The 10,746-nt window shown below is 38.0% G+C and overlaps 1 protein-coding gene across 1 annotated transcript in view; it reads left to right on the forward strand.

Annotated features, from left to right (window-relative positions):
- The window catches only part of Tc2n (tandem C2 domains, nuclear), a gene marked incomplete at its 3' end in the record, with an annotated part of 29,046 nt that extends 18,500 nt beyond the window's left edge, over positions 1-10,546 (forward strand). Inside the window, exon 6 of the mRNA XM_029473903.1 lies at positions 10,355-10,546. Coding sequence (XP_029329763.1) covers positions 10,355-10,546 — 192 coding nt within the window. The remainder of the gene's footprint in view (positions 1-10,354) is intronic.
- Between the last annotated feature and the right edge of the window lie 200 nt (positions 10,547-10,746).

Here is a 10,746-nt window from a genome sequence, read left to right on the forward strand (position 1 = left end):
ATGGGGGACTTTTGGGATAGCATTGGAAATGTAATTGAGGAAAATACGTAATAAAATATATTAAAAAAAAGATGACCATTTTTGCTATGTTAGTCCTATTCATTCATTAGTAAGGGAGATCTTTCCATCCTCTGATATTTTCCTCAGTTTTTTCTTCAGGATTTGAAGTTCTTGTCATATAGGTCTTTCACTTGCTTGGTTAGTAGAGTTACACCAAGGTATTTTATGTTCTTTGTGGCTATTGTGAAGGGTACTGATTTTTTAACTTCTGTCTCAGCCCATTTATCACTTGTATAGAGAAGGGCTACTGATTTCTTTGTTAATTTTGTGTCTGGCCACTTTGCTGAAGGTGTTTTATCAGCTATAGGAGTCCTCTGGTAGAGTTTTGGGGATCGCTTATGTACACTATTATATCAACCTTGTATAGTGTGATACATTGGCTTCTTCCATTCCAATTTTCATGCTCTTGAACTCCTTTTGTTGTCTTATTGTTCTAGCTAGAATTTCAAGTACTATATTTAATAGATCAGGAGTGAGTAAGCAGCCTTGTCCTGTCCCTATTTTGGTGTGATTGCTTCAAGCTTTTCTCGATTTATTTGGTGTTGGCTATTGGCTTGCTGTGTATTGCTTTTATTATATTTAGATATGTGCCTTGAATCCATTATCTCTCCAAGACTCTCATGAATGGAGATGGTTTTTGTCCAAGGCTTTTCAGCATCTAATGAAATGATAATGTGGTTTTTTTCTTTGTTTGTTTTTATAGTACATTATATTGATGATTTTTCATATAAGGAGCCATCTCTGCATCCCTGGCATGAAGCCTACTTGATCATGGTGAATGATGCTTTTGATGTGTTCTTGAATTCAGTGTGAAAGAATTTTATTGAGTATTTTTGTGTCAATGTTCATAAGTGAAATTGATCTGAAGTTCTCTTTCTTTGTTGTGTCTTTGTGTAGTGTAGATATCAGAGTAATAGTGGCCTCATACAATGAGTTTGGTAATATTCTTTCTGTTTCAATTTGTGGAATAGTTTGAGGAGTGTTTGTGTTAGCTCTTTGAAAGTCTAGTAGAACTCTTTTCTAAAGCCATCTGCCCCTGAGTTCTTTTTGATTGGGAAACTTTTAATGACTGCTTCTATTTCCTTAGGGATTACGAGACTGTTTGGATAGATTACCTGATCTTGATTTAACTTTGGTAAGTGGTATCTGTCTAGAGACTCATCCATTTTGTTTAGATTTTCCAATTTTGTGGAGTAAAGTCTTTTGAAGTAAGACCTAATGGTTCTTTGAGTTTTTTCAGTTTCTGTTATGTCTCCCTTTTCATTTTTTATTTTGTTAATTTGAATGTTGTCTCTGTGCCTTTTAATTAGTTAAAAATTTGTCTTGTTGATTTTCTCAAAGAAGCAGCTCTTGGATTTGTTGATTCTTTATATTGTTTTCTTTGTTTAAAATTGATTGATTTCAGCACTGAGTTTGACTATTTCCTGCTGTCTCCTCCTCTTGGGTATATTTACTTCTTTTTGCTGTAGAACTTTCAGGTGTGCTGTTAAGGTGGTATTATGAGATCTCTTCAGTTTCTCTATGAAGGCACTTAGTGCTATGAATTTTTCTCTTAGCATTGCTTTCATTGTGTCTCAAAGGTTTGGGTATGCTGTGCCTTCATTTTCGTTGAATTCTAGAAAGTTTTTAATTTCTCTATTTCTTCCCTGACAAAGTGATCATTGAGCAGAAATTTGTTCAGTTTCCACAAGTATGTGGGCTCTATGTTGTTTCTGTTTTTTTTGAAGTCCAACCTTAATCCATGGTGATCTGATAGAGTGCAAGGGGTTATTTCAGTCTTCTTGTATCCGTTGAGGTTTGCTTTGTGCCCAGTTGTATGGTTAGTTTTGGAGAAGGATACATGAGGTGCTGAAGAAAAGGTATATTGTTTTTGTTTTGATGAAATGTTTTGTGGCTACCTGTTAAATCCATTTGGTTAATAACACTGGTTAGTTTGTTTCTCTGTTTAGTTTCTGTTTCTATGATCTTTCCTTTGTTGAAAATGGAGAGTTTAAGTCCCCACTATTATTGTGTGTGGTTCAGTGTGTTGATTTGAACTTTAGTAAAGTTTCTTTTATATATTGGGTTCCTATTTGAGAAATAGATGTTCTGAATTGAGACTTCATCTTGGTGGATTTTTCCTTTGATGAGTTTGGAGTGTCCTTCCCCATCTCATTTGATAACTTTTGGTTGAAAGTCTATTTTGTGAGATATTAGAATGGCTATTCTTGCTTCTTTCTTAGATCTTTTTTCTTGGAAAATCTTTTTACAGCTCTTTACTCTGAGGTAGTGTCTATATTTTTGCTGAGATATGTTTCTTTATGCTGAAGAATGGTGGATCCTGTTCACATACCCAGTTTGTTAGCATGTGTCTTTTGATTGGTGCATAGAATCCACTCATGTTGAGAACTGTTAATGACCAATAATTGTTAGATCCTTTTCTTTTGTTGTTAGATGTGTTTGTGTGTGTGGGAGTGTGTGTTTGTGTGTATGTGTGTACACACATGTGTGTACACATGCTCATGTTTGTGTGTGTGTGTGTGATTTTCTTTTAATTTTGGTATAAGATGATTAAGATGATTAATTTTTTTAATTGGATATTCTATTTATTTGCATTTCAAATGTTATCCCCTTTTCTGGTTTCCCCTTTGCAAAACCCCTAACCCACCCGCCATTACCTTGCTTCTATGAGGGTGCTCCCCCTCCTATCCACCCACCCACCAACTCCTGCCTCACTGCCCTAACATTCCTCTACACTGGGACATCAAACCTTCACAGGACCAGGACTTCCCCTCCCACTGATGCCAGATCAGGCCCTTTCAGCTCCTTCAGTCCTTCCTGTAACTCCTCCATTGGAGTTCTTGTGCTTAGTCCAATGGTTTGCTGCAAGCCTCTGCATCTGTATTGGTCAGGATCTAGCAGAGCCTCTCAGGAGACAGCTATATCAGGCTTCTGTCAGCAAACACTTATTAGCATCTGCAATAGTGTCTGGATTTGGTGTCTGCATGTGGGATGGATTCCCAGTTGGGGCGGTCTGTAGATGGCCTTTCCTGCAGTTTCTGCTCCACTCTTTGTCCCTGTATATCCTTTAAACAGGAGCAATTCTGGGTTAAAATTTCGGAGATGGGTGGATGGCCCCACCCCTCAACTGGGGAGGGGGCCATGCCTAACCTCTGGATATAGTCTTGACAGGTGCTCCCTCCCGTTTGTTGGATATTTTAGCTAATGTCATCGTCATAGGGTCCTGGCATCTGGGACTTTCTCATTGCTACCCCCAGCTCCCCATCCCCCATTGCTACATACCTTTGTTCAATTTCCTTAAGATCTGTACATTTCCTCCATCCCCCTTACCTGATTATGCTCCTCTTTTTTCTCTCCACTTCTCTCTTCCTCCCAAGTCCCTCCCACACTCTACTTCACTTGATTATTTTGTTACCCCTTCTAAGTAGGACTGAAACATGCACTCTTAGGTCTTCCTTCCTCTGGAGCTTCATTGACTTGTATTGTGGGTATTCCATGCTCTTTGTCTAATATCCACTTATCAGTGAGTACATACCATGTATGTTCTTTTGTGACTGAGTTACCTTACTGAGGATGATATTTTCTAGATCCATCCATTTGCCTGCAAATTTCATGAGTTATTGTATTTAATAGCTGAGTAGTACTCCATTGTGTAAATGTACATTTTCTGTGTCTATTCCTCTGATGAGGGACATATGGGTTATTTCCATCTTTTGGCTATTATAATTATAGCTGCTATGAACATAGTGGAGCATGTGTCCTTATCACATGTCGGAGTATGTCATATGCTATGTCAAATTTTCTGAGGAACTTCCAGACTGATTTCCAGAGTGGTTATACCAGGTTGAAATCCTACTGGCAATGGAAGAGTGTTGCTCTTTCTCCACATCCTCGCCAACATCTGCTGTCCCCTGAGTTTTTGATCTTAGCCCTTCTGACTGGTGTGAGATGGAATCTCAGGGTTGTTTTGATTTGCATTACCCTGATGACTAAGGATGTTGAACATTTCTTTAGGTGTTTCTTGGCCATTCGAGTTTCCTTAGTTGAGAATTCCCTGTTTAGCTCTGTTCCCCATTTTTTGATAAGGGTTATTTGGTTCTCTGGGGTCTAACTTCTTGAGTTCTTTAGATGTATTGGATATTAGCTCTCTATCAGATGTAGGATTGGTAAAGATCTTTTCCCAGTCTATTGGTTGCCGTTTATCCTATTGACAGTGTCCTTTGCCTTACAGAAGCTTCGCAATTTTATGAGGTCCCATTTGTGGATTCTTGATCTTAGAGCATAAGCCATTGGTATTATGTTCAGAAAAATTACTCCTGTGCCCATGTGTTTGAGGTGCTTCCCCACTTTAAGTGTATCTGGTTTTATGTAGAGGTCCTTGATCCACTTGGACTTGAACTTTTTTCAAGGAGATATGAATGGATCGATTTGCATTCTTCTACATGGTAACCGACAGTTGAGCCAGCACCATTTGTTGAAAATGCTGTCTCTTTTCCACTGGATGGTTTTAGCTCCTTTGTCAAAGATCAAATGATCATAGGAGTGTGGTTTCATTTCTGGGTCTTCAATTCTATTCCATTGATCTACCAATACCATACAGTTTTTATCACTGTTGCTCTGTAATATAGTTTCAGGTCAGGGCCGATGATTCCCTCAGAAATCCTTTTATTTTTGAGAATAGTTTTCACTATCTTGAGTTTTTGGTTATTCCAATGAATTTGAGAAATTCTCTTTTTAAGTTTATGAAGAATTGAGTAGGAATTTTGATGGGGATTGCATTGAATCTGGAGTTTGCTTTCAGCAAGATGGACATTTTTACTGTATTAATCCTGACAATCCATGACCATGAGAGGATTTTCTATCTTCTGAGATCTTTGATTTCTGTCTTCAGGAAATTGAAGTTCTTGCCAGACAGATCTTTCACTTGTTTGGTTAGAGTCACAGCAAGAAATTTTATATTATTTGTGACTATTGTGAAGGGTGTCGTTTCCTTATGTTCTTCCTCAGCCTTTTTATCCTTCGAGTAGAGGAAGGCTACTGATTTGTTTGAATTAATATTACATCCAGCCACTTTGCTGAAGTCGTTTATCAGGTTTAGGTGTTCTCTGGTGGAGTTTTTGGGGTCACTTAAGTGTATTATCATATCATCAGCAAATGATGATATTTTGACTTCTTCCTTTCCAATTTGCATCACTTTGACCTCCTTTTGTTGTCTAATTTCTCTGGCTAGGATTTCTAGTACTGTATTGAATATGTAGGGAGAGAGTGAACAGCCTTGTCTAGTCCCTGATTTTAGTAGAATTGCTTAAAGTTTCTCTCCGTTTAGTTTGATGTTGGCTACTTGTTTGCTGTATATTGCTTTTACTATGTTTAGGTATGGGCCTTGAGTTCCTGATCTTTCTAAGTATTTTTTTTTTTTTTAAGATTTATTTATTTATTATATGTAAGTACACTGTAGCTGTCTTCAGACACTCCAGAAGAGGGCGCCAGATCTCATTACGGATGGTTGTGAGCCACCATGTGGTTGCTGGGATTTGAACTCTGGACCTTTGGAAGAGCAGTCGGGTGCTCTTACCCACTGAGCCATCTCACCCCTAAGTCTTTTACCATGAAGGGATGTTGAATTTTGTCAAAGGCTTTCTCAGCATCTAATGAGATGATCATGGCTTTTTTTTTTGTGTGCATGTGTGTGTGTAGTGGATTAAGTTGATGGATTTCCTTATATTGAACCATCCCTGCATCCCTGGAAGGAAGCCTACTCAGTCATGGTGAATGATCATTTTGATGTGTTCTTGGATTTGGTTTGTGTTTCTTCTTTGAGGAATTCACCTTTTTGCCTGTGTTCTCCTGTATTTCTTTCCTTAAAAAAAAAAAAGATTTATTTATTTTTATTCATATGAGTACATTGTCACTATCTCCCGATGTGCCAGAAAAGGGCATCGGACCCCATTACAGATGGTTGTGAGCCACTGTGTGGTTGTTGGGAGTTGAATCTAGGATCTCTGGAAGAGCAGTCAGTGCTTTTAACTGCTGAGCCATCTCTCCAGCCCCTCTCATGTATTTCTTTTAGGGAGTTATTTATGTCCTTCTTAAAGTCCTCTACCACCATCATGAGATATGTTAAATCAGAGTCTTGCTTTTCTGGTGTGTTGGGGTATCCAGGGCTTGCTGTGATAGGAGAACTGGGTTCTGATGATGCCAATTAGCTTTGGCTTCTTTTGCTTATGTTCTTCCCCTTCCCTCTCATCATCTGGTTATCTTTAGTTTTAGCTGGTCTTGCTGTTTCTGACTGTGGTTTGTCCCTCCTGTAAGTCTGTGTGTCAGCACTACTGAGTGAACAGTTCTCTCTGGACAGAATTTGGGTATGTAGAGCTGTGGCACAGAGTCAGCTCTGGGGTGCAGATGGAAACCAGAAGGATTCTGTCCCTGGCTGCTCCTTGGTTCCTGTGTCCTGATGGCTCTGGGCAGGTCCCTTTTGGGCCAGGAATTTGAGCAGAAGTGGTGTTCTCACCTGTGCTCTCAGGCATGTCAGCACTCTTGGGAGACTAGCTTTCCCCAGGTGGGATTTGGGTATGGAGAGTTTGGCACAGGGTCATCTCTGGGGCGCAGATAGAAACTGGAGGGATTCTATCTCAGGCTGCTCCTAGGTTCCTGTGTTTTGAGGGCTCCGGTGGGTCCCTGAGAGCAGAAGTGGTGATTTTACCTGTGCTCTCAGTTGTGTCAGAATTCCTGGAAGACCAGCTCTCTCCTGGCGGGATTTGGAGAGGTTGGCCCATGATTAATTTCTTGTATTTTCTTGGGTGTAATTTCCTTTCAGAATCCTCTGTAGGGCTGAATTAGTAGAAAGATATTGTTTAAATTTGGTTTTGTCATGGAATATATTTGTTTCTTCATTTATGGTGATTGAGAGTTTTGCTCATTATAATAGTCTGGGCTGATATCTGTGGTCTCTTAGAAAGTGCAAGACGTCTGCCCAGGCCCTTCTGGATTTCAGAGTCTGTTGAGAAGTCAGGTGTAATTCTGGTAAATCTGACTTTATATGTTACTTGGCCTTTTACCCTTACAGCTTTTAGTATTCTTTCTTTGTTATGTACATTTAGTGTTTTGGTTATTATGTGGTGGGAGGATTTTCTTTTCTAGTCCAATCTTTTTTTTTGTGTTCTGTAGGCTTCTTGTACCTTTGTAGCCATCTCTTTCTTTAGGCCAGAGAAGTTTTCTTCTATGATTTTGTTGAATATATTTTGTGGCCCTTTGAACTGGGAATCACTCTCTTCTATTCCTATTATTCTTAGGTTTGGTCTCTTCATAGTGTCCCAAATTTCCTGCATGTTTAGAGTTAGGAACTTTTTACATTTACATTTGGTGTTTTCTTTGACCAATAAAAATATATCAATATCTTCTATGGTATCTTCTATGCCTGAGATTCTTCCATCTCTTGCATTCTTTGGTGATACTTAGATCTGTAGTTCCTGCTCTCTTTCCTAGGTTTTTCATCTCCAGGGTTCCTTCCATTTGTGTTTTCTTTCTTGCTTCTATTTCCATTTTTAGGTCTTGGGCTGTTTTATTTCTTTTCTTTTCTTTTTTTGATTATATTTTCCTGTATTTCTTTAAGGGTTTTGTTTTCTCTTTAAGGGCTTTTATCTGTTTGACTGTATTTTCCTGTGTTTGTTTGAAGGGATTATTAATATCCTCTTTCATCTTCTTCATGAGTTGGGATTTAAGGTCTTGTTCTTCAGGTGTGTTAGAATATCCAGGACTTGTTGTAGCAGGAGAGCTGGGCTATTGCTTCTGTTGATTATGTTCTTGTACTTGCCTTTCACTATCTGGTTGTCTCTGGTTTTGGCTGGCATGTGTGTCCTGGGTTGGGGCAGGCTTCCTGGAAGCTGCTGGAGCTGTTTGTCTCATGTTCGAGCAGGCCTCCTGGGAGGCTGGTGGAGCTGTGGGGTGGGGCACCCTGTGTTCATCTGTGACTGCTGCAGGTATAGGTGTGTACCAGAAGGAAGATGAAGCTCCATCAGGGTGAATCACAGCCATGGAGCTAGGTTTGCTGGGGCCCCAGCAGAAGGGTAGTAGTGGGTGGTCATGTGTTTTACCTGTGTGTGTTGGGTTAGAGCCTGCCTCCTGGGAGGCAGGCAGATCTGAGGAGTGGGGCATAGTGTGCAGAACCAAGACTGCTGCTGTAGGTATGAGGTGTGGACCAGAAGGCCAGTCTGCACTCTTAATAACTAAGCCATTTCTCTAGTCCTGAAAAGAGTTTTCAAATGAACATGTCATGCTAAAATAATAAAATTTGTTTCTAAGAATTCAAGAAAATTCATTTTAATTAGTTACCATAAAATATATATTGATTTTTTACTTAATATGATTAGAAACTTTTTATTGAGAAAAATTTCATATTTTTTAATCATGCTTTTCTCCTTCTCTGACTCCTCCCAGATCCTCAGAATCCACCCAGTTCCACTCAGGAGTTATCTTTTAATGAGTCCAAAACAGTGATTCTCAACCTGTGGGTCATGATCCCATTAGGAGTCACATATCAGATATCCTACATATCAGATATTTACATTACGGTTCATAACAGTGGCAATATTACAGTTATGAAGTAGCAAAGACATTTTATGGTTGGGTCATTATAACACAAGGAATTGTATTAAAGGGTCACAACATTAGGAAGGTTTAAAACCATTGCTCTAAAACATACATTTGGGGAAATTATTTTGGTAACTTACATCAAAAACTCAAAATATGTACAGTTAGCAATACAGATATTTTATTTGAAATATGTTCCATGAAAATAATCTAAGATGGAAGCAAAAGCATATATAAAATGTTGGTAATTTTGTATATAGTAGTAGTAGAAAATCTGAAAAAAGTCTAAATGACTCTGGAGGAATGATGAACACTTTCTGAATTAAGCAACTTTATGATTTTAAAATAAAAGTAAGTTAACGTAGAAAAAGTTAGGAAAAATACCTTCATGATTCTTTCATTTTCAAAATTTATTTTGACATATCAAGTGGTTTGAGAGCTCCCTATTATGGAAAATGTGAAGTATACTATCACTTGCACTGTGTACGATTTTAAATAGTTCATGTGTAGTGTTTTATTGGTATAGCTCTATAGCTTGATAATATAAAAGAAGCAGTTCAGTGGTTAGGAGGCCAACAGAGACATAATTCTGTCTGATTAGATATAAATTTGAATATCTGTGAAACTTTGGAGACAATAGCCATCAGATTTGCTATTTGATTAGATATCTTGACTTTTGAAAAAGCTTCACCAATGATGTAAAAAGAAAATATATAGAAAAGAACAATTTTGTGTTTTGACTCTTTTAAAGAGAGAATTCAATTCTCTTTATGTGAACACCTTAATTTTTTTATGCTTAGTAAACTTGTATATGAAATTCTTGAAACATTCTCATCAAGTGATGAATAGCAAGAAAGGTATATTAAAAAACCAAGATAGGAAAATAGTCTAATTTTCAAAAAGGTAAAGCTGTATTCTGATTAGGTTATTATTAATATTGATCTTAATTTCTAAGTAAAATAAGGATGAATTGTGAAGCTAAGTAATACAGTAAAACAAGAACTCCATTTTCATTTTAAAAAATATCTTTAATCCTTTTTTAATCTTTAACCTTTTTTTTCACTACAGTCAGTATCCTCCTCCAGTTCTACCTTCTGACAGTTCCTCATCCCATTCCTCCTCCTCCCTCTCTTCAAGAGGATGTCCTGACATCCCACACACATAACACCACCATACCCTGCCAGGCCTCCCTACTCCTAGGGGCCTCAAGTCTCTCGAGAGGGTTAGGCATGTCTTTCCTTACTGAGGCCAGACCAGACAGTCCTCTTCTGTATATGTGTTGGGGGCCTCCAACCAACTAGTATATGTTGCTTGGTTGGAGGCTCAATGTCTGGAGTACGGGTTAGTTGAGACTTCTGGTCTTCCTATAGGGTTGCTCCCCTCCTCAACTTCTTCCAGCCTTTTCCTAATTCAACCATAGAGGCCCTTGACTGCAGTCCATTTGTTGTGTGTAAGTATATGCTTCTATCTCAGTCAGATGTTTGTTGGGCCTCTCAGAGGGCAGCCATGCTAGGTTCCTGTCTGTAATTACATCATAGCATCATTAATAGTGTCAGGTCTTGAAGCTCCCTTGAGATGGGTCTCAATTTGGGCTCGTCACTGGATCTCCTTTCCCTCAGTCTAAAATACTTGTAAAATATATTTTATATACTTTTCTTAGGTATATAATGAAGTATTTATATTTAATATTTTCTTGTTTTATAAGGCTATTGAATTTATGGAAACATTTGTATTTGCTATTAAACTACAAAATCTCCAAGCTGTGAGACTTGCATTTAAGATTCAAACCCAGACTCCCAAGAAGAAAACCATTGGAGAGTGTTCTCTTTCACTCAGAACTCTTAGTACCCAGGAAATGGATTACTCATTGGAAATAATACCACCTTCAAAGATTTCTGTAAGTGATAATAGTATTTAATAATGGACATAGCTGACACTTTTAAAATGGTTTATTGAATAACCTTCATTTGTTGGAGGATAATTTGAATATATGTTGGAATATGTGGGAAGATTATGAAAGCTCTCAAAGAGCAATATTATTTAAAAATAATATTTTAGAAGTAATTATAAAACATTAATATAATCGTTTTTCTTCCT

This window comes from Mus caroli, unplaced genomic scaffold, assembly GCF_900094665.2.
Source record: "Mus caroli unplaced genomic scaffold, CAROLI_EIJ_v1.1 scaffold_12664_1, whole genome shotgun sequence".
NCBI lineage: Eukaryota > Metazoa > Chordata > Mammalia > Rodentia > Muridae > Mus > Mus caroli.